The sequence below is a fragment of the Phyllostomus hastatus genome, unplaced genomic scaffold, assembly GCF_019186645.2.
Source record: "Phyllostomus hastatus isolate PE091 unplaced genomic scaffold, TTU_PhHast_1.1 phas_contig_196, whole genome shotgun sequence".
Taxonomy (NCBI): domain Eukaryota; kingdom Metazoa; phylum Chordata; class Mammalia; order Chiroptera; family Phyllostomidae; genus Phyllostomus; species Phyllostomus hastatus.
This window is the reverse complement of record NW_025333709.1, coordinates 29,631,785-29,655,735: the sequence shown is the minus strand read 5'-3', so window position 1 is coordinate 29,655,735 and position 23,951 is coordinate 29,631,785. Positions and strand designations below refer to the sequence as shown.

At 42.9% G+C, this 23,951-nt stretch overlaps 1 protein-coding gene across 4 annotated transcripts in view; it reads left to right on the top strand.

Annotated features, from left to right (window-relative positions):
• Positions 1-23,951, top strand: part of TEC (tec protein tyrosine kinase) — a 111,841-nt gene that overhangs the window by 63,607 nt on the left and 24,283 nt on the right. For all 4 annotated transcript variants that reach the window (XM_045834408.1, XM_045834409.1, XM_045834412.1 and 1 more), the window contains exons 3-7: positions 10,737-10,841; positions 17,628-17,709; positions 18,381-18,509; positions 20,123-20,163; positions 21,052-21,227. In XM_045834408.1, the coding sequence (XP_045690364.1) occupies positions 10,737-10,841; positions 17,628-17,709; positions 18,381-18,509; positions 20,123-20,163; positions 21,052-21,227 (533 nt within the window). The remainder of the gene's footprint in view (positions 1-10,736; positions 10,842-17,627; positions 17,710-18,380; positions 18,510-20,122; positions 20,164-21,051; positions 21,228-23,951) is intronic.

Below are 23,951 nucleotides of genomic sequence, written 5' to 3'. Positions count from 1 at the left end.
TGAACATGCCTCGCCTCCTCGCACAATGACAGAAAAAATTACAACTATACTGCAAAACAAATATTATGCAGAAATGTCAGAAAATCAAGCTGAATGGAAGTCCAACAACCAAGGGTTTGAAAAAGTCACATTCATCTAGATGGGTAGGAGGGGCAGAGACACCTGGAGAGAGAGGTGGAGAGGTGCAGAGAGGTGTGACAATGTGGAGTCTTCATACCTGTGTGAACATAGGTCCCACATCTATGTGTGGTATATAAACATCAGGAAGGATACTTTGGGAACCAGGAATCCCCACCCCAAACTAGACCACGCAGTCCAGGGTTCCAGCACCAGGAAGTTAAGCCCCCGTACTTCTGGCTATAAAACCCAGTGGGGGTTGGGGTAGCTGAAGAAACTGTCTGACTCGCAGGAGGCTCCTCTTAAGGGTCCCACAATGGACTTAAGATTTATGCAGATCCACTCCCTCTGGGATTCAGCCCCAGGGTAGCGTCTGGAAGGGTACCAGTAGCATACAGGGAGAAAGCGAAGGGGCTGGCATTAGGGTGAGTGGGAGACTGCTTCTTTCTGGGAAAAACCCCAGAGACCAGGCAATGGCATTGTCCCCTCTCTGAGCCTTCCTCAACACAGAGCCAAAGAACAGGGACATGGATTGTTCCACCTTGGTGATTACCTAAGGCTCCACCCCATACAACTTACAGGTGTGCTTTTCTACAATAGGCCTAGCTACTAAGAGAGGGAATCAAAGCAGCTCTACCTAATACACAGAAACAAACACTGGGAGGCTGCCAAAATGAGAAGACAAAGAAATGTGGCCCAAATGAAAGAATAGAACAAAACTCCAGAAAAATAACTAAATGGAAATGGAGATAAGCAACCTATCAGATGCAGAGTTCAAAACACTGGTTATCAGGATGCTTCAGGAACTCATTGGGTACTTCAATGGCACAAAAAAGACCCAGGCAGAATTGAAGTTTACATTAAGTGAAATAGAGACAAGTCTACAGGGAACCAACAGAGGAAGGGATGAAGCTGAGAATCAAATCAATGATTTGGAACATAAGGGAGAGAAAAGTATTCAATCAGAACAGCAATAAGAAAAAAACAATAAAAAAAATGAGGACAGGCTAAGGAGCCTCTGGGACATCTCAAACGTATCAACATCCAAATTATAGGGGTGCCAGAAGGAGAAGAGGAGGAGCAAGAAATTGAAAACTTATTTGAAAAAACAATGAAAGAAAACTTCCCTAGTTTGGTGAAGGAAATAGACATATAAGTCCAGGAAGCACAGAGAGTCCCGAACAAGGTGGACATAAAAGGACCACACCAAGCCACAGCATAATTAAAATTCCAAAGGTTAAAGATAGAGAAAGGACCTTAAAAGCAGCAAGAGAAAATCAGATAGTTCCCATAAGACTGTCAGCTGGTTTCTCAAAAGAAACTTTGCAGGCTAGAAGGGCCTGGCAAGAAGTATTCAAAGGGATAAAAAGCAAGGACCTATACTCTGGATTACTCTATCCAGCAAAGCTATCATTTAGAATTGAAGGGCAGATAAAATGCTTCCCAGACAAGGTAAAGCTAAAGAAGTACATCTTTACCAAGCTCTTATTATATGAAATGTTAAAGGGGCGTATTTAAGAAAAAGAAGATCAAAACTATGAACAGTAAAACGGCAATAAATTCACTATAAATAATTGAGTCAAAAAAGCAAACTAAGCAAAGAAACAGAACCATAGATATGGAGGTCATTTGTAGGGTTATCAGTTAGCATGGGGAAGGGTGAGAAAGGGGGAAAAAGTTCATGGATTCAGGATTACAAATTGGCAGGTATAGAACAGACAAGGGGAGGTTAAGAACAGCCAAAGAACTTATATGCCTGACCCATGGACGTGAACTAAGGGGGAGGGGTTCCTGTAGGGAGTGGAGATATTGGGTGGAGGGTGGCAAAGGGGAAAAAATTGGGACAACTGTAATAGCATAGTCAATAAAATATATTAAAAGAAAGAATCATGTAATATTCTTGGGAGTTTTAGTTGAATGTATATCTGTGGATTGAATCTTGTCCCGCATAATCAGTAATACTCTTACCTCTTGAAGTGAGAGCTACACCAGGCAGGCCAGATGGTGGAGGAAAAATACAGTGACAAATACAAAATAACAAAAATCAAGGATTATTAGATTTGGATATGAAAAGATAAATTTAACCTGGTGTTGCCTAAACCTCAGCCATTATGTATGTGACTTACATGATTTTGACATATATTTGTTCCATCTGTATAGTAATATAATTTGCTTAATGTTTTCCTTTAAATAATTTAACATTGATTTCTTAAATGAACTAATTATTAAAAGAAAACTATTAGTAAATGAAAAACCATTAATATTCAATAAAAGGTAAGCATAAAACTAAATACAAAAAAGTAAGTGTTTGTCCAGCCCTACCTGGTATCTCTCAGTGGATTGAGTGCCAGCCTGTGAATCAAAGGGTCGCCAGTTTGACTCTCAGTCAGGGCACATGCCTGGGTTGTGGGCCAGGTCCCTCGTAGGGGGCATGCAAGAGACAACCACACATTGATGTTTCTCTCTCTTTCTTCTTTCCTTCCTTCCTTCTCTCTCTCTCTCTCTCTCTCTCTTCCCCCCCTTCCCCTCTCTCTAAAAATAAATAAATAAAAATCTTTTTTTAAAAAAGCAAATGTTGCCTTGGCTGGTGCAGCTCAGTGGATTGAGTGCCAGCCAACCTGTGAACCAAGGGGTCACCAGTTCGGTTCCTGGTCAGGGCACATGCCTGAGTTGTGGGCGGGTCCCCAGTGGAGGTGTGTGGGAGGTGGCCACACATTGATGTTTCTCTCCTTTTCTTTCTCCCTCCCCTCTCCTCTCTCTAAAAATAAATAAATAAAATCTTTAAAAAATTAAATGTTTGTTCAAATTCCACCCGAAACCTCCTCAGTTACCACCGTATAGCATACTTTGGGAAACACTGATTTAGTTCAACATGTTTTCCTTATGGATACACAGGCTGAGGTATTGAGTAGTTGAGATGTGGGGTCTCAATATTGTAGAATATGTTATTCAAGGTAGCCTAGTGTTATAACATGCAATCCTCTGAAACCCAATGTCTTACCACAATAGAAAGTTTGTTTCCTGCTTATATTACGTATAAGTCCCTTCCATGTGGTGATTCAGAGATCTAGGCTCTTCTGGTTAGTGGCTCCATTGTTTTTTGTTCTTGTTTCGCCTTTAAAAAACAGCTTTATTGTGATACAATTCACACCATACAATTCGCCCTTTTAGGTTGTGCAATTTAGTGGTTTTCAGTATGTTCACAGACTTGTGCAACTATTGCTATTATCGATTTTAGAACATAGTCACCGCCCCAGACAGAAATCTGGTACCCATTAGCATTCTGTCGTCATGTAGTCTTGTCTTGTAGAATCTTCCACTGGATCTTCTACATCCAACCGTGAGACAAGGGCCGTGATGGAACATAGAATGTGGTGGGAAAGGTAGAGGAAGGAAGCGGGCACGTTGCTTCTGTCTACACTCCCTTGACGAGAGCTCAGTCTCATGGCCTCACTTAAGTGAATGGAGCTGGGAAAGTGCAGCCTAACCGTGCACTCAGGAAGAGGAGGGAAACATGGCAATCTGAGGTCACTGTCATTGTCTCTGCTCCGAAGGATGTGCAGTCATTGGACTGAACATATTAACTCTGGGATTCCTTGAATTTGGAAGTCTCTTACATGAAATTTATGAAGGATCCATATACATTTATTTCTACATAACTCATCCTAATTTTTACTAATTTAAAAATGTAAACTCATAATTTGCTTTTAAACTTATTCCAAAAACACTTAGGTTAGTGTGTTTTGTTTTCAACTGTCATAAAACATACCTGGTAATAGTTTTTAGAAGTGCCCTTAGGGAGTCACAAGGAGGGTTGCAAGGAGCATAGAAAAACCATAGTGGAATGATCACTTAGGAAAAAACAAATAAGCTATAGCTTTAAATACAGTAAAACAAAACTTCAGAAATCTTATAATAATCTACATCAGCATAATCTAATATGAAGTTTATTCTGTGATTTCGAAATAGAGTATTTTGCCTTTCAGTTCCTTATAATTTATAGAGATTTTTCAGCATCCTGTTTTTATTCTGGATATTGCATTAAAAGCCATAATCTTCATAATTCAGCCTCCATAAATCTTCATGCTTATGTATGTGTGACTGTGGCTTTGTAATGTAAATGTGGCTTTTTGTTTAGGAGCACTGCACCAAATGTGAGGTGCCTATACCAGTAGTTACAATTGTGAGCTGATTAAAGGGAGAAAGTATATCAGAATGCTGAGTTTTTACTTTTGCTTTCTTTCATTTTTCACTAGAATTTAGTCCTTGGCAAAGAGGGGTCATTTTATTATGAATCACCAACTTGGAAAGGACTTTATGTTTTATTTATTCTGCTTCTAATACAGAAAGGTCTCCATCAAAATTATCCCTGATATGCACAGGAAACAGTGTGAAATTCTCCCTGAGGGCTTGTTTCTCCTAGTAGACGTGTCCAGTGCACTTCCGGGCTAGTCTTTTCACTCTGTTCTGAGTGGAAGGGGAAGAGCTATTCTCATGCACAGAATAGGCTTTTTGGCTCCTTTGTGATTTTTAGTGTAGAATGTGCCATCTTCTTTCTTTCCTTTTCAAGAGTTGATTGGAACATGCTATCCTTTTACTACTGACCCATTCAAACTTTCATTGTCCACTTGTCCCTCTCCTTAACCTTAGCGAAATGCCTGGTTATAACTTCCTTAAGGGCAAGAAGTTTTATACTTGTTACTCTCCATCATGACCCTTTGGTATCTGTGCCTTGCTGATGAGAGAAGGAAGCCAGAATCAGTCTTTGATGAATGAGGCCAAATGACGGAATGGTCACGGCATGCAGTGAATGCTAGCAGTAAGTTGTGGTGCCATTCATCTGCGGAAGACTGCACGTTCTAGGACTTTTATTTCTGTGTTATTGTATATAATATGTTTGGTCTGTATTCTTGGAGGGTCCCTTGTCACTAATCTATGCCATGTCAGCAACTGTCTTTGGGTTTGAACTTAGGGTCTGTTTTCATTGTTGTGTCCTATTGAGACAAAACAGAGGCTGAATGAACAAAACAATTAGGTAGTGCCAGGTGGGGGCCTAGTGATAGATGGCAGGGTGTGTGCAGACAGGTGCCATAGCTGGAGTTGAGAGAAGGGGCGGAAGAGGGCATCACAGGGCTGCCAGTGATGCAAGCGCATGGAGACCAAAAGAACTGGTTTTGGGAGAGGGGTTCAGTTCCAACAAGCACTCCTTCCATCCATCACTTCCCAGTAATGTGGTTAATTTAAATTTATTTATTGTATGGTTTTGTTTGTATTTGTGAACTTGCTTTGGTCCCATACCTGTTAAGAGCTATAAGCATAAGAAATTTCTAGTGATATCAAGTGTTTCTGGCACTGAAGAATTAAGGGTTGGGATAGAGGTCCAGTCTTGGTTAATTGTGACTTTTGGCAAGTTGACTATACTCTCTAAGTTCTGCTTTTTCATCTGCTAAATGGGGTGGCAAGAGTTCTGTTTTAATGTTGTGAAGATTACTGAGTTATCCATGTGAAGAGGTAAATATGTGCCCAGTTCATAGTGAGTGCTCTGAAATTGTTACATTTTGATATAATTTTCTTTTCTTTTCTTTCTTTCTTTCTTTCTTTCTTTCTTTCTTTCTTTCTTTCTTTCTTTCTTTCTTTCTTTCCTTTCTTTCTTTTTCTCTCTCTTTCTTTCTTTCTCTCTTTCTCTTTCTTTCTTTCTCTTTCCTTTCCTTTCTTTTCTTTTCTTTCATTCATCTTTCCTCCCTCCCTCCCTCCCTCTCACCTTCCCTCCCTCCCTTCCAGAAATATTCCAGCTTGAGGCATCTGGAGTCAGGGAAATCTTTAGTGTTTTCAGAGATCTGGGTTCAATTTCAGCCCAGCGTCTTAGCCAATCTCATAACCTCCCTGATGCTCAGTTTCCTAACAACTTCCCGGAGTTGTTATGAAAACTAATTAATAGTAAATGTTGCCATTTAGGGAGTGACTTCCCCATGCCAGACACTGTACTAAGCTCTTATGTACAGTTATCTTTATTCCTGTTAAAAGCTCAGCAAAACCGAGTGGTATTATCCTATTCCTACAGAGAAAGGAACTGAGGAGACAGAGCTTGCCCTCAGTCTTAGGATTTCTAAGCAGCGAAGAGGCTGGAGTCAGGATCTGCCTGTCTTCAAAGCTCACGCTTCCTACGGGAGGGCCTACTGCAATGCAAAGGCCATTGATTCACCCAGCACATTTCTTCTGTGGCAGGCAACTGGGAATTGCCACACTAGGGATAGAAGTTGTGATGGGGAACAGGGAGGGGTCATTTACGATGTGGAGGAAAATTCTGGTGTGTCTTTCACTGTGCATAATGGGGACACAGGACACCTAGGAAGAAGGGTGTGGACCGTGGACATGAGGGTGTCCTGAAAATTAACAACTGACTTCTCAAATTCACCTTAGGAAAGCCCTGGATATTTGTCTGTATTTAAATTTTTAATTTTGTTAATTTATTATTGATACTGATATTTCAAAAATACTTAGTATCCCAGAAATTGAAGGAAAACTGTATACCTTCTAAGACTTGCTGGGGGCCAGGATCTGAAGCTTTGTGAAGTGTACAAAAGACGTGTAGATCCTGTGCGCACACACACATAACATCACTCCTGGTGCTTTGCAGACTGGCTCACCACACTGTTTAATAAACACCTACTAGGTGCCAACCAGTCCTCTCAGCTTGGAGGATTCAAAGATGAGTAAGAGGAAGTCTCAGCTTAATTGTGATTTTTAGTCTAGTGGGCAGGATGAAGATGATAAAAATAGAAGAGAAACTTCACATGAAAAAGTAATGAACTTGGATATTTCTTCTTGGCCCACTCTGAGCTGCAGCCACAGTGAATTTCTTTCTGTTCCCTAAGTCAGTGCTTTTTTTCTTTTTTCTTTCCTGCTTGGAACTCTTCTTCACTTTATCTACAGAACACTCTTCTACTTATCCTCTCAAAACCAAACTCTCACTTTCTCCCTGAAACTTGTCCAGCTGCTCCTGCCCACGCACTCCCCCTCCGCAGCGCACCATATGTCTGCTGCCTTTATCGTTATTGGATTATAAATCACCCACTCTAACCCTCCCACCCACCGTGCTGTAGTGAAATCCTCTCGAGGAGACCCACAGCCCTCTTCCTTCCAGAACTTTGAAGCTACTGCACCTGGGGTCTCATCAGTGTTTGCTGGTAGAATAGGTAATGGAATAAATGAGGAACCCAAATTTGAACTTGTATGTGCAAACTTTATAGCAAGATAGTCAGATCAATAAGCCCAAATATTACTATGGTACATGAATAGATTATGTATCACAGACCGTGAATTTAAGGGGTGTAAGTAAAGTCAATATACAGGTCATCCCCAACTTTTCCGTATCGACTGACCTGCATCTAACAGGTCAGTTAGACGGTGGGTGGAGATGGGCGTCTTAGGAGCAGACCATACACAGTCGCTGCTCCAGGGCTAGGAGAGCTGGCGGGTGATAAATGACCCAGAGCCATGTCTGGAAGAACTCCATGATGTCCACCGTGATTTTCTCCAGGGTTGGGGATTAAGGGTCATTTAATTCTCTTTTGCTGGTAGTATTTTCTAAAGCTTCTACAGTGTGACTTGATAATAGGAGGAAGGTGTTCTGGCACTTTCTTCAGCTCATGAACTGGTGCGGACTCCGGGAACAGGGTGGGGGCCCTGTCTGGCCAGGCCCTTTAGCACAGTGCTGCAGGCTCCTTACCAGTTGACCCCTGATCACCTTTCTGTCCTGCCCTATGCAGCCTGTACGTCAGCCACACTCACTTTTTTTGCTACTTATTTACTTTATGTAGCAAACACATATATCACACTGGAGGCCAGACACTCTTCTAAGCATTTTGCAAATGCTAACTCATGTAATGCTCATAGCTCTGTAATAGTAAGTGTGAAGTAGATACTGGTATTATTTCCATTTTACAGATGAGGCAACTGAGGTCATTCTGGAATATGCTTTTCTCCATGGGTGCTGTTCGCTCTCTCCCTGTCATACATCAGAATTTCTCTGCCCACATTGTCATTTGAGCCTCAGTTCCCCTGTATTCTCTTAGTGTCTTTTTAAATATATAATGCTTACTATTTTATACAGGGTAAGACAAAAAGTTTACGGTTGTTTGTATGGAAAATAATAGAATAATTAATAAATAATACTAAAAGAGTAAACTCTGTGTGTTTCATACACTAAAAACTGTAAACCTACTTTTGCCTCACCCTATATAGCAAATATTGTGTTTCCCCCACAAGTAAACTTGGGAAAGTTGCTTAATTTTAGCTTCTTCCCCCTGTAAAGAGTGTCTAGGGATGCGTACCTCACAGAGTGGCTGTGAGGATTAAACGCCGTGCTCCTTGGGCTGTGTGCTTAGAACTTGAGCTTCGCCGACCTGGGCTCTGCGTACTCCTCGACACGGTGACAACACAGGGCAGCTGTTGTTCTGTGGGAAACTGAGGGGAAGGGAGAGAAGGAAACCCGGGATGACCCAAAGTCAAGGCCAGTGAGGGAGGAGAGAGGGTCAGCACTCCCAGACGCCTCATAAAGGTCTGAGCACAAGACGACTGAGCACAGGGGGTTGGGTTTGCTCACTGGTGATGTTTCTGAGAACGGCTTCAGCAGGCTGTGGTGAGGTGGGGAGGAGACAGCAAGTGGTGGAGGATGAGTGGGCGGGACGGAAATGAAAGGCCGAGGGTGTCATCATGCTTTCTTTCAGGAAGGGAAGAGGGGAGTGAGGGCGGTAGCAGGGCCAGAAGAAGGGCTCTTGGCGTGGACGCGAGGGAGTGTGACTGTAGGCAGGGGAAGTGGATGCCTCGGAAGAGCTCCTCCGGGGAGCATGTCCTCTCCCTCTCCTGACTGAAGCTCGGTCCATGCTCAGAATCCTTCTTGTCCCCTTGGGAACTGGGCTCCATTAATTCTGTCACCTGCTTGCCCCTGGGGCGTCCTAGTTGGCTTTGGGGTCAGTTGGGGTCCTGGGGTAATGTATTTAAACTGCCTGAGCTGCAGTTCCCTCACCTGTCAAGTGAGGGGAATTCTGTGAACATAAAATGAGATGACTTTTGTTAAGTGCCAACAGTAGTATCTTAACTGTTGTGTCCTTTTAACGATCCCTTGGAGACACAATGAAAGAGAAGAGAAAAGGGTAAATCTTAGAGTGCTTTTGACTGGGAGAAGGAAGAATTTGGAGGTGTGCCTGTGGAATGGCCACTCTCTTCTCCCTAAAGCAGTGGGACAGTTGTCCCCTAGGGTGAGGGGAATGGGAAGGGTTTGTAGCCCCACGGAGGCCACCAGGTTCTTTCCATAGAGATGCATGGAAGAACCGAGATGTAGCGCTGAAGGTCTGGCTAAGCAGCAAGAAGACACTATTGGTTTTGGACCTTCCACAGCCAGGTCTGCAGGGTCAGGGGAGGCATGACTAGAATTGAGGGCTGGCAGAGATGTCAAGGGGTGTATGGGTTAGGGGTGGGGGTTGGGGAGGAAGAAGGGAGGAGAGAGGAGGGAAAGGGGGTAGATCCACTGGTGAAACAACGTCCATCCAGGGCAGTCTAGTCAGATGGGGGCTGATGGCCTGGGACAGGTGGCGGGTCTGAAAGTGCTGTGGTGACGGTGAGGATGCAGAGTGGGTTCCTGGGAGCAGGGGGTGTGGCAAAGGCTGTGGCCAGAGGGGAATATCATACCATTAGATGAAGCAATTTTAAATGACTGGGGTGAGGGAATGGCCGGGTCACCCCGAATGCTACACGCTTTCATTTATCTATTTTTTTCTTCTGTTCTTTATCTTGAATATTTACCCCGTCCCCTGAGTTGCCTTAGTCTTTACACAGCTTTCTGTGTGGCATGTATCAGTGAATATTGTTCAGCAAACATTTTTTACTTCTACTTTGTGTTTGTAATATTTGTAATGGTTACAATATATCTAGTTATCTTTGCACATGTACCTGTGTATCCCTTTAGATTTTTTTCCTGGGATAAATTTTCAAATGTGAGGTTACTCACGGTGGGGTGGTCTCAGTTGGTATGAATGGTTTGGGGGTGTCTTGATCTGTCATTAGTTATCTGCTGCGGGGAGATGGGCTCTGTGCAGGGAGGGAAGGCAACAGGGAAGAACGCCGAGCATCCTGTGTGGAGGGAGGCTTTACGTGACCGACCGCACTGGGGCCGCCTCGTGTCCTCCAGGCTCCGTGTGCTGGAGGGGAAGCGGGGACTGGCGGGCGTCTGCACCTGCGGCTGCATGCACGGAGTTCTGCTTGGCTTGGTCTCTGATGCTGTCTTGGGGAGGCCGTCATCGAGAAGGTGAAGAAGTGAGGATGTGGGTCTAAGAAGGGAAGGCGACAGCTCGAGGGCGCCCACATCTCTGTTCCAGAGCTTTGGGGGGCAAGGACAGAACCATTTCATCTTTCGAGATTAAAGGGCTTAATTATTTTCATTATAGTGCTCACAGTGTTAGTGCTTTGAATAATTTTAGCCGTAAAGGGAGATGTGGTTTAGATAATTATTAAGGAAGTTGTAATATAATTAGTCAGTGATTTCATTAGTAAATGTTACCATTAGTAACACTTTTGCATACTTACGATTGTAATTGTTCTCCTTTTTTTTCTTTTAACAGAAAAAATACAGAAAGGGATTTATTGATGTTTCAAAAATAAAGTGTGTGGAAATAGTGAAGAATGATGACGGTGCCATTCCCTGCCAAAATAAATACCCGTTTCAGGTGAGCTGGAGTGTTCCCATGGCAATGTAATTCTGGCTTTTAGTTATGCTTATTATTTGCCATTACAGTTCCCTGTCCTTGCTTCAGTGGTTGATTTAAAAAAAACCCAGCTTTATTGAGGTATGAAATCGACAGCTAGGAATTGCATGTATTTAGGGTATAAAACCTTGGCATTGGGTATGTGTATGCATTGTGAAATGATCACCACAATCAAGTAATTAACATATCCCTTGCTTCCACAGTTACCATTTTCTTTTTTCTTTTTGTGGTGAAAGTACTTCATCTGTACCTTCCTGGCAAATTTCAAGCATACAGTATGGCGTGGGTAACTGTAGCCGCCACGCTGTGCCTCGGGTCTCCAGAACTCTCCTCCTGCATGACTCGAACACTGAGAACTGCTGGCGGCCAGTAGGGCAGCAGGCGTTAGATGGGCAGAGTTAGATCTGACCTCAGTTCAGCAACCTCAATGCTTTGAGTTCTGGCTAAGAGAGAATTCAGAGCCAAGACCCAAACTAGAAGAGAAAGTTTATGTGGAAAGTCACAGAGTGAGCCACAGCAGACATGGGCTCAGGAAACAAGTTACAGAAGCAAAAGAAGGGGCCCTCGGAGCTTAGGAGAAAGAGAGAAGCGAGGAAAACCTGTGTGTTGGGGGAGGGTGTGGGGGATAGATGCGGGAAAGGTGAGGGTGTGCTCCCCACAGAGAGGCACTGGGTCCTCTGTCTTAAGGGCACTCATCTGAAGGTCTCAGGGGCTGATTCTAATAGACTATTCATCAGCTTTCCCTGTGTGTCCTTGCAGGGCCATGGTCTCTGACTGGTTGGTGTCAGGGCAGAGTGTCATTTGTCAGTGTAGCTGGTTCTGAGGTCAGCTGTGGTGTCGTTTGGTGTTGCGGCTTTTCTGGGCCTGGAGCCGAAACACAACTGAGGCCCAGATGTACTTGACGTGGGTCAGAACCTCACTGTCCTGGGGGCTTAATGCTTATAGCTGCTCTCTGGCTCCCTTGTTGGTTCCTCGCCCAAGGCAGTCAAACTGACATGACTGCGCATGACTGACAACATGCCCAGGAAGGAGAGGTCAGAGGAGGGTCTAAACCGCATGACGAGCAATATGAAAGTTCAGGGGCACTAAACTGCATGACTGACCAGAGACACGCTAGGGGAGGAAAGATTACTCTGGGGGCAAGGTCCTTGTTTTCCCAGTTTTGCCTGTCGCCAGGCACCAGGGCTTTCCTGGCCTGTTGTCCTCTCCCTGTTAATGTCTGTCTAACTTCCTATCACAGTGCCCTTTGACCAACATTTCCCTATTGTCCCATCCCCGAGCCCCTGACTGCCACCATTCTGTTCTCTGCCACTGTGAGTTTGACTAGTTTAAATTCCACACATCTGTGAGGTCATACAGTATTTATCTTTCTGTGTCTGGCTTATTTCACTTAGCATAATGTCTTCTAGGTTCATCCATGTTGTCAAGAATCACAGGATTTCCTTCTTTCCTTTTGAAGCTGAATAATCTTCCATTGGATACGGACACAACCCATTTTCCTTGTCCATTCATCTGTCAGTGGATGTTTAGGTTGTTTTCATCTGTTGGCTATTGCAAACAATGCTGCAGTGAATGTGGCAGTGCAGAGATGTCTCCAAGAGAGAGCCAGATTTCATCTCCTTCACATAAACACCCAGAAGTGGGGCTGCCGAATCACATGGTAGTTGCCTTTTAGGTTCATCTGTAGTTTAACAGTAATTGCTTTTCTTTGTGAACTCTTTAAGTCTTCGTTGAAACATTATCTAATTCTTGTTTTGCTGAGCTTCAGACCTAACTTGCTATTATTCAGATTTATCCCAGAGCAGTTAGGAGAAGGAGTGGAGACTGAGATTTAGTTGTACACTCGAAACCTGTAAGGTTTTGTGAACCAATGTCACCCCAATAAATTTAGTTAATAAAAAAAAAGAAGAAAGTGGGATGGGATGTTTTCTGTGAAGTTGAGAAGCTGAGAAGGGGCAGGAGTGAGCCACTTGGACAGAAATGACATTAAAAGGCTGCTTGGGATGCAAAATATAATATTAGTATTGTACAGAGACTAAGGTGCACCTTTTGAAAAGGTTGTTATTTCATGTTTTCCTTCATGATGATCCTGTTATATGAGGGAGGTAAATACACTGTTCTCATTTATGACAGGAAACTGCGGTTCACCGATGTTCAATGACATGTCCAGGGTTATTTTTCAAATGAAAAACCTCCATGGAACGCACACTCACACCTCAGGAGGAGCAGCGTGGCTCCTGAGCCATCTGTGGCACTCTCTGCAGGCTCGTGGTGCGCATGTGCCTTGAGAATGAGGAGTCCAGAGCTGGACCCTGGTCTTCCAGACCTTGCAGCAGACGGCCCAGGACCCCTCTCCAGCACCGCACCACCCCCTTCTCTGGTTGAGGACATTTTTATGCTTTCTTTTGACTGATTGACATGCCCAATGCAGATCTCCTTTTAGCCATGGCTATGGTCTAACGTACTAAGGGGAAAGTTGCAAAAATCTTTTCAACATAGTACCACAGTGGAGATATTGGTTGTTTTTAATTGCTACTGTGAATTTATCAGTTGCATTTGAAATAAACATTTACCAGTTGGGGGCATTAAGATGACCTGAAAGTAATAAACTAGGATATTCAAGCTTTGACACCACGTCTGGATTATTTTCACTATAGTGGCAACAACACAATAGGAGGAAGGACTACATTTAATGTCCTTTTCCCAATTCGTCATTTTATATTTAGCATTTTTTCTTTTCATGAAGAGCAGGGATAATATGGTGCTTAAAGAGGCAACTCTGAGGCCACACCTCCTGATTCACCACTGATGGGCTCTGTGACCTTGTACAAGTCACTTAAGTGCTTTATGTCTGTGTCCTCTTCTGAAAAACAGGAATAGTAATGATGATAGTACCCACTCTCTAGGGTTGTTGTGATGACTAAGGTGATATATAAATAGTTTAATACACAGTGAGTGTAGTTGCTGTTATTGTTATTGTTCCTGCTCTCACTACTACTGCTAATACCACAGCTACCTCAGATCGAGAAGTAAGCCTCATTTAAATCTTGTTCTTGATTAAGTGTATTAAGTAAGTGTGTAATTTTGTTTGAAGTATAGCAGAAACCCACTCCTACTGTACTCCTGATGCTATTAGACATGTGGGGTGGCGGGTGGTTGTGGGAAACTATGGCTTTCATGAGGCAAGACCCAGAAGTAGAAATTTCGCTGTCTGAGAGAAAGAGATCTGATCCAGACATCTGGTTTTTAGAATGATGAGGAAAATAGGAGAACAGAAAGCATTCCATGCTAGACCCATTTTTAATTGCTGAGATGAAAAAATACAAGAAAAGTTCAAAAAGCATCTTAAAAATTAAGAGGAGGTCAACTTGGACTTTAACTGTGTAATATAAACCAGCAAGATTTGAAAGATGAAGAATAGTCTTTTATTATAACTTAAGTATAGCTTAAAGTTTGGGTTCTAGTTTCACATCATTACAGTGAGTGTTTGCATTATGTGCAGATGCAAGGCAAAAAAAGAAAAGAAAAGAAAAGTAGAAGTAGACATTTTCAAAGGAGGTTGTTTCTTGCCTCAGCATATTTTAGCTCTAGGAAGGAACAGAGAACATGGAAGGAAGAGCCAGCTGCTTCCTTAGCTGAGTCTTCTGACGCCACTGGGGAATCCCCAGGAGGTGGCCTTTCCCCCCTGAATTTTGAACCCAGATCTGTCTAACAGCCGTTAGACACATTGTCAATAAAGGTCTCTTGAATAAATGAATGAAGATATAAATAGATTGGAGGGTAAGTACTAAGTAGGAGTGTTGCTAAGGGAGAGTATGTTTCCTCCTTGTTGAAATGGCTTCTGTGCCTCGAGGTTGGCAAAGCTCCTCCCTCCCCTGCCAACCTCCGCTGTGCTGGGATGACTCAGCAGCAGACAAGCACGTGAGAAACGTGGCTGCCTGCATGCACTCTGTCACCGTCAGCTGTAACGTGGATGGCACAGAAAGTGGCCTCCAGGTGTGTCCAGGGCTCGCTGAGAGAAGGATACTGGACCCCAGATAGCTCGCCCACCATTTTGCCTGAGACACCAAATTCACATTTTTTATCTGGGTTGAGAGTGCTATCTCTAGACATTTTTTCTGGAAATATGAATGTCCCCAGTTAGCTAGGTAACAGATCTAGTCTTAGCTGCCAGAATTCTGCGTTTGGATGAGTTCTCTACTGATGAGCTTGTCTTTATCAAACTTGAATGAAGCCACAGGCTCCCAGGAGTGACGTGAGGTGAGTTTTGAGAAATTAGACTGGAGCCCGAAAAGGCGGATTCTAGCAGGGAAACAGTCAGGGGGCACCAGGAAGGGGCTTGGAGGAAACACGAATAAGAAGAGCCTTCGGGGGTCAAACGGGTCCTACCAGATAAATTGATCTCACCTGCTTTGGTTTTCTCATCTGGAAAAGGAGGATCCCATTGCTAATGGAGACATGGGCTGCCATGTAGATTAAACGAGGCCATACATGTCAAGGCTTAGCCTGATGTAAAGCCTTAGTAAAATGAATTATTGTCATGAATTATTATGATGCGCCCAGGTTTCTGGAGGGTTCAGAGTCCTAGCAGTTCTTTCCAGATACCCTGGTGTCAATTTACAATGTTTCATGGCGCATTTCTACCTAATTTTTATGTACAGAGTTGATTACAGTGATGGACCTGGATAAAGGTGTTAAGATTCTGACACCCAGTTCCAATGTGTGTGTGTTTTAACACACCACCAAATAATTTCCTGACACCAGCTGGGTGTTCTACAATTCATTTCAGTTCTAGCACCATCTGACCAAAGACAGCATCAATTCCACAGGTGAAGGGCTCAGTCTCACAAGACCGGCCCCACTTCAGATGCCAGTTGCAGCTCCAAGCTATCGCCTGTGCTTCTGATCTACTGCTGCCCATAGAGCAGAAGTGCCCTGTCTCCTCCTCGGGTTTGAATAATTACCTAGAGTAGCTCACAGAAGTCTGAGAAATATTCTGCTTCCTAGGTCACCCGTTTATTATAAAAGGGCAAACTCAGGAACAGCCAGAGGGAAGAGATGCATAGGACAAGGTATGGGGAAGGGTTTCAGAGCTTCCAGGCCCCCTCCAGGTGCACTGCTCTCCCCAGATCTCCACATTCATTAACCAGGAGCCCTCCAAACCCTCTCCTTCTAGGGTTTTGATGGAGGCTTCATTACAGAGGCATGATTGATGGCATCATTGGCCACTGGTGATTGAACTCAATCTCTAGTCCCCTTCTCCTCCCGGGAGGGGGTGGGGCGGGGTGAGGTGAGGTGTAGGGACTGGAAGTTCCAACCCTCTAACCACAAGGTTGGCTCCACTGGCAACCTGCCCCCATCCTTAGGTGCTTTCCAAAGTCTCTCATTAGCACAACAAAAAACACCTTTATCACGGAGCACAAGATATTCCAAGGGTTTTAGGATTTCTGTGCCAGGAACCAGGATGAAAACCAAACAGGTATTTCTTATGAATAGCAGTATCACAGCTGTGAAAATCATGGACCAAAATGAGACAGTGTACATCCCCACATCTCTCTTAGTGCTGTATCTTCACCTCTCTACCGCGTCTCACTTCGTCTTGTTATAAAGTATTTCTTCCATACGTGTCTTGAAAATAGGCTTCATGTTGGATATATTTTTGTATCTATGTAGTTTGAGCAGAATGCTGGTATGATGAATGAATCACTGAATGAAATATGACACTACTTGTTCTATGGTGTTCCCATGGCTGTTAGACTGCATTTATTTGATTGAAATGAATGGGAAGGAATGATCTATTGAAGATGGCTAGGAATAGCCACTTATCAGTGAAAGAGTTACTCGTGTTCACTCATTCCCTGTATCTGTTGACATGGGGAAGGGAGGGTTCTAGCCGTACACATTTTTGAGACAATCAAGGTGTTTCTGCCTTGTGAAAGACCAAAGATAAAATTCTTGGGTTAGTCTCCCAGGTTTAACTTGATTATTAATCCTAAAAATATGAATATTAAGACTATTTAGTTCCTCGACCGACGTTACCTCTACAAGAGGCACTGTGATTAAACGTTTGGGCTTTGGAATCAGGATCGTGGCTGTCTGGAATACCAGCCCAACGATGATGATTAAGGCAGGTTAAGCGGCACAGGGCACCATTTGCAGTGCATTCTTTGTGAGCGGTGCCCCCTGCAGTTCTACAGGAGCAGAGGCTCCATGAGTGGGCCTTAGTCTCCTCCTCTGTAAAATACCGATACCTTGATGGTAGGGTCCTTGAATTAAGATTTGTAAAGCACATACTGTAGAGTTAGGGTAGTCAATGCCTAATAGTTAGCTACTGCCATTATTTACAGTAGCAAAGGAAGGTATAAGAGTGCTGAAAGAGTAGTTGATTTATCTATATATTATTCAGGAAATACTAGATTAGAATAATCCCTGTTACACCAGGTTTCCCTAAGGAGCTTCAGTTAACTAGGTCACAGGAAATACAGATTAGTGAAGCGTTCTGGCCTCTGCATAATTTTTCTTCTATAAACACTGTCCTTTACAAAATGTGTATCCTAGTCAATGTTGGCATGAAGAAATAGATGTGTTTTGCAAGGCAGGAATCTAGGTTCTTTGATGCAAAGTAATTGACTTTTATTCAGTTATTTCAGAATCATTCACTGGGGTCTGTGGTCCCAGGAGCTCTGTGCTAGACCAAGTGCTGTGTCCACGTGTTTCTCATAGGCTCCGTCTTCTCTTTTCTTTTAGGTTGTTCATGATGCCAACACACTTTACGTCTTTGCACCTAGTGCACACAGCAGGGACCAGTGGGTGAAGAAGTTAAAAGAAGGTAAAACTCCTATAATAAAATCATAATCTGTACATAATTTCAAGATAGAACATTGTTATTACTAAAACAGAAACACAGCTAATGTATCTTGCAGTTATAATCTTTTAATATATAATAAGAGCTTCTCCAAAGATATGCTGTTCCTCTAAGTGATACATATTGAAGACAACTTCTTTTTTTATAATCTGATTCCTTCTAGTGATGTACACATAGTTTCTAAGAAAAGCAGGCTTTCATGTATTGCGTGATACCTTTGGAGATGATAAAGCTCTGGGCTTTTATGGTAACAGGGTTTGGCATTTTCTAAGAAGTTGCCAGCGTAGTCAACAGTTGGTGTGGATGAGTTGACTTGTGCTTCAAGTGTTTAAATGGGTGATTTGTCCCATAAAGTACACTTGGCTTCTTCTGCAGAACAAAACGGTGGCGGGCTGATTTATTTGCTGATCCATTACAGTGTAGCCGAGATTTCCTCTGGTAACAAGGATGTCACACCAAAAAAAGGAGGCAAAAGAGCAACACATGAGTTTTCTGAATGCTGGGTTGTCTGGTGCTAGGAGGGTATTCTTGTAATAAATATGGTATCTGAGAAATAAAGGGTGATAGTGTTATTTAGGAAACATCATTATCTCTGCTTTGTTTCACTAATCATTTAATGTGTTTATGAATTCCAGAAATAAAGAACAACAACAATATAATGATTAAATACCATCCTAAATTTTGGGCAGATGGAAGTTATCAGTGTTGTAGACAAACTGAAAAACTAGCACCTGGATGTGAAAAATATAATCTTCTTGAGAGTAGTAAGTATTCATTTTATTTTATAATTACACTGTTTGTATCATTGGTATAATGAGAAAGTGACATAATTTTGATTTTGATGTTGGTTAAGTATGGCCCTCACACTTTCTAGCACAGCGTAAATATTGGACATGCGTATTTTGTAAGAATAATTGTATTTAATTAGCAGGTGCACCATTTAATGGAATCAGAAGTTCTAATAAATTTTGGGAACCTTTTATCACAATGTGGAAGCCTGCTAAAAATGACTTAAAAAGTATGAGCCTAATATGGCACCATCATCAGCTTTTTTTCCCAACTTTATTGAGGAATAATTGACATATGAAATTGTAGGCTATTTAAAGTGTACAGGGTGATGATTTGATGTACTTATGCATTGTAAAAGGATTCCTCCCATTGCGTTAACACCTCACATGTTTACCGTTTTTGTGTGTTGGTGAGAACATTTCAGTTGTATTCTCTTAGTAACTTCCATGTAAACACTGCAGAGTTGTCCATTATAGTCACTGTGTGTACATTAGACCCTCCGGCCTTGTTCATCTGACAGTTGAAAGTTTGTACCCTTTACCAACATCTCTATTTTCCTACCTGAGCCCCTGGTGACCACTTATCTCCTCTTTGTTTCTATGAGTTTGAGGTTTTTTTTTTAAGATTGCATATACAAGTGATACCACGTGGTATTTGTCTTTCTCTGTCTGGCTTATTTCACTTTCTATAATACCCTCCAGGTTCATCCATGTCCACATAACAAAGTTTCCCTCTTCTTTTAAGGCTGAATAATACTCCATTCTCCGTCTCTTTCTCTATCTCTGTTTCTATGGCTATCTTGGCTATTGCGAACAATGCTGCAACGAAGACGGGGGTGCAGCTGTCTTTTCGAGGTACTGACTTCACTTCCTTCACGTGCATACCCAGAAGTGGGGTTGCCAGGTCACAGGGTGGGCCTGTTTTTATTTTCTTGAGGAACCTCCATACTGTTTTCCATAGTGGCTGTACCAGCTGACATTCTTACCAGTAGTGCCTGATAACAGTGCCTTGCGTTTTTGATAACAGCCATTCTAATAGCTATGAGGTGACATCTCATCATAGTTTTGATTTGCATTTCCCTAATGGTTAGTGATGTTGAGCACCTTTTTATATACCTGCTGGCCATTCGTATATTTTCTTTGGAAAAATGTCTTCTGTTTCTTTGTCCAATTATTATTATTATTATTATTATTACTTTATTACTACTGAGTTATATGAGTTCCTTGTACATTTTGGATGTTAACCCCTTATTAGATATGTGGTTTGCAAATATTTCCTCCCCTTCCATAGGCTGAGTTTCCATTTTGATGACAGTTTCCTGGGCTGAGCGGAAGCTTTTTAGTTTGATGTAGTCCCGCTTGTGTACAAAGAATCAGGTGTGGCCCCCATCCCTGTGGCATTTACAGTCTGCAGAAAGACAGAAATACAAACCGACTTCAACAGCCTTTTAAAATTCTGTTATAAACAGTGACACAAGCAACATGCCCCAGAGTGAGAGAGGCAGACTTCCTGCTTTTGTGTTCCTTTTCACTTTGCCTTAAAGCTGTTGGGAGGTGGCATTTTGACCTATTTCTGTTGTCATTTTCAGGTATCAGAAAAGCACTACCTCCAGCTCCAGAAACAAAGAAGGTAGGTGGCCTTTGACTTTGGGAAGCATTGACAGTTTATTGAGTATGTTTATATTCACTCACGTGATGCTGTTTGCTCCTCCCTTTGCCCCCATCATATCAGAAACAGCTATGCTGTAGCTGATTTGATTTTTTTATCTGTCAAGTAATATTAAATGTATCAAATATTATCCTTGGGGCCCCTGCTATCACCTGGCATTTTGCCTGTGGGACTTCAAAGGAATATTTTGGTCTTGAAAACACAGTATTATGACAGAAGAGTGACTTCACTGATTCAATGATGTACCCTTGAAGAGTGGGGTCTGATGGAGAACACTGGTGCTTTGGACCCAGACAGGACCTGATCCAACGTGAATCTGATATGAGTGACTTTGAGTGGGTTCCTTACACCCTTGTCTTCCTCAGTGGTAAACAGGGAGTTATATACTCTGCCTTGTGGGATCAGTATTAAGGATCACTGAGAAAGAGTGTGTGAGGTACTAAGTGTGCTCCTTCCGTGCAGTAAGCACAAAGACATGCACATTCCTTTGAGTGAGAGGGGACCTGATAAAAGCCTCCACTCTGGTGTGTTTTCCCTGTTGCAGGCTGTTTGAGTGATGGGTCTCTAGTCCTCGTGGTGTTCGCTCCCACACTACCCTTCCCTCTCCCTGGAAAGCTACCCCTGTCCCTGAGCAGAAGCCTCTTGATGTTTAAAGACAGCTTTGACTCATGTCCTATGTTCTGAAACCCATGAGAGGTCCAGCAGCATCAGACCCAGGGGACGGCTCACCAGATTACAGTGGGCAGACTTGTGGTTTCTGCTGTCATCTGCGGTGATGTGCGAATCACGTAGTGTTTTACTTCACACAAACAGAAGCCCAAACTTTCACATGCTATCTCTCTTTCTTAGCGAAGGCCTCCCCCACCAATTCCACTGGAAGAAGAAGATAACAGTGAAGAAATAGTGGTAGCTATGTATGATTTTTACGCGACAGAAGCACATGATCTCAGATTAGAGAGGGGCCAGGAGTACATCGTATTAGAAAAGAATGATGCTCATTGGTGGAAAGCAAGAGACAAGTATGGGTAAGTGCTCCCTCTCTGTGTATGGCACACGGGGGGAGGGAGGGGGTTCAGTGCTGAGAACAGGATAATCTGTAACTCGCATGGAGTGAGGCTGTTTTGACTGGCCATAAATCAAAGTCTGCGCTGTTACTTTGCAGTAACAAAGTGTATTTCTGTGAGTGATGCAATAAATGTAAATGGATCAGCCACTTCTTTCCAGAGACTAGAAAACATTACACTGGTTTCTTTTCCTATCCATTATATGTTTAGCTGGATTATTTTGATCTTGAGGAAAATTGCATTTTATGTTTTTAACCCCCTGAGGTAAGTAAATAATACTAGTTTTTTTCTGAGAGAGAGAGAGAGAGACTATATGTATGTGCCTGTGTGTATAAATATATCCACAAACGTTCAAGGAATGAAAACAGCAAGCAATATTTATACAAGATAATTTAGGTAGTAAAGGAAATATTTCTTTCAGTGTCATTATGGGTAAATAAGGGTAAATATGAATAAGCATAGGGGATGAGGATCTTTTAGGTTTCATTCAGAAAACTCTCTGTGCTGTGCTTACTTGGAAGTACAAACCTGTTCATATTCTGTGTTCCCACGGATAAGAAGAGGAGGACGTTTTGTCCTGCCTGGAGCACACCCTCCCTCCAGGTCTGCTCTCTCACCGCCCTGTCCCGGCCCCAGTTCCCCTTCTCTGTTCCTCAGTTCACTTCAGGAGCAGCCATGGGAGGCTCTGGGGTGGGCAGCGCCCTCTCTGGCTCTCTTCTCAGCAGCGGGTGCATTGCCCGGGGGGCTGGTTCTCTCTCTGCATTGTCGCCCTCTTGGGAACCCTTAACCTGTCATTCTGTGTTTACAAGAGGTTGTCACTGCTCTCCTTTGCCAAGCACTGTAGAAGATTGCTTTTTATTTTTTATTATAGAAATTTTCAGGAGTCCACAGAAGTACATAATAATACAAAAGAGCCACTTGTCATGACTTCAAAAACAACCGGTGTTTTGCCAGTTTTCACTTACCAGTCCTCCCCCTTGTTTTTTTCCAGGGTACTGAAAAGTAAATCCAAATCATCAGGTCACTTCACTTCTGCATCTAACTGCTAACACTTTTTAAAAAATAACCACCGTGTCATTGTTGCCCTTAACAATAATTTTTAAAAACATCATCTGCAGACTTTCCCTGACATTTTCAGGACTGGTAGAAGAGCACACATGAAAGCCCACATATCATGCATTAAAATATTCAGAAGTTACAAGCCAAGCTAACAAACCAATACATAAAATGTGATTTATCCTCCAACTTGTCAAACGTACCTTCGAAATGACAGGGAAGGCGAGGTTCGAGGGCGAGCTCGCACTGAGGGCCGTCTCCCGGCCCTCCTCCTTTTCCTGTTTCCTCCCCCGGGGCCCCATCTCACCTGTGCCTTGTGGGACTCCCAGCCCTACATTCAAGGTCTGTTCACATTGTTTGCAAAAGCCACCCCCTCTACCCTGCCAACTTGGCCACCCCCAGACCTGGGCTTGGAAGGGGGTGCACATGACCAGTGTACTTTGCTATCAGAGGATGAGCCCAGTGGAAAGACCTGTGTAGGCCGCAGCAGTGGCAGAGAATCCTGGGGTCTTGATGACTCAGATGATAGTCTGGCTGCTCAGAGGCTGCGAGGACGTGGGGTTTGTCATGCTCTTGAAAGTCTGTGGTCAGAGCAGGGTCCCCCTGACCCAGGTCTGAAGGTGGTGCTGATAACATAATCTCAGGTTCCCTCCATCATCTCCAGTATATATTTCTACACTTCAGTCAAGATTAAAACAAGGTCCCCACATGTGTTTTGGTTGCTGTGTCTTTTATGTCTCTCTTTTATTCTACAACAGTCACTATCCTTCTTTTCAATATTGATTTATTGATGTAACCAGGTCATTTACCATACGAAGTGAGCCACCCTCTAGATTAAGCTAATTGATGCCACAAGGTGTCATTTAATATGTCTTCATGTCCTGCATTTCCTGTAAACTGTAATCTAGGGGCTCGGTCACATTAGAAGCTGATATCTGATTGCTCCACTTCTAATGATGTGAAGCTTCCTCAGGGGTCAGGTGCCAGCCCTATCCCGCCATTGTGAAGCTCTTCGTCAGTGTGTGTTTCATCTGAGGATTTGGGCTTCCATCAATAATTATCACTTAGGTCCATTATTTCATTAGGAATTGCAAAATGATGATTTTTTAAATTTTAATCATTGTTCAAGTACAGTTTTCTCCCTTTTACTCCCATTCCAGCCCACCCACCCAACCCTCCCCACTTCCCTCCCATTACCACCCTCCCCCTAGTTTTTGTCCATGTGTCCTTTAAATTTGTTCCTGTAAACCCTACCCATTCTCCCCTGAAATTCCCTCTTCTCTCCCCTCTGGTCACTGTCAGTCTATCCTCTATTTCAGTGTAAAATGATGATTTTTAAATTGTCATTCCATCTGCATTTATTAATTCCCAGAATAAGAACTGATTCATCAACCAATTTGTTTATCTTATGCAGCAAAGGCAAGATAAAATTTTGATTCTTTTACCAATTTTCAAAATAATGAGTTAATGACTGAGCTTCTGCTGGCGATAACAATGATAACCAATATTTTTTTAGTGTTATTATGGATGCTTATATATATATATGGATGCTCAATCCATTGCAGTCATTATTATTTTTGCTTGATTTGTCCCATCTTTGGTCAGTGGGAGCTGTTTTGGGTTGGGGGA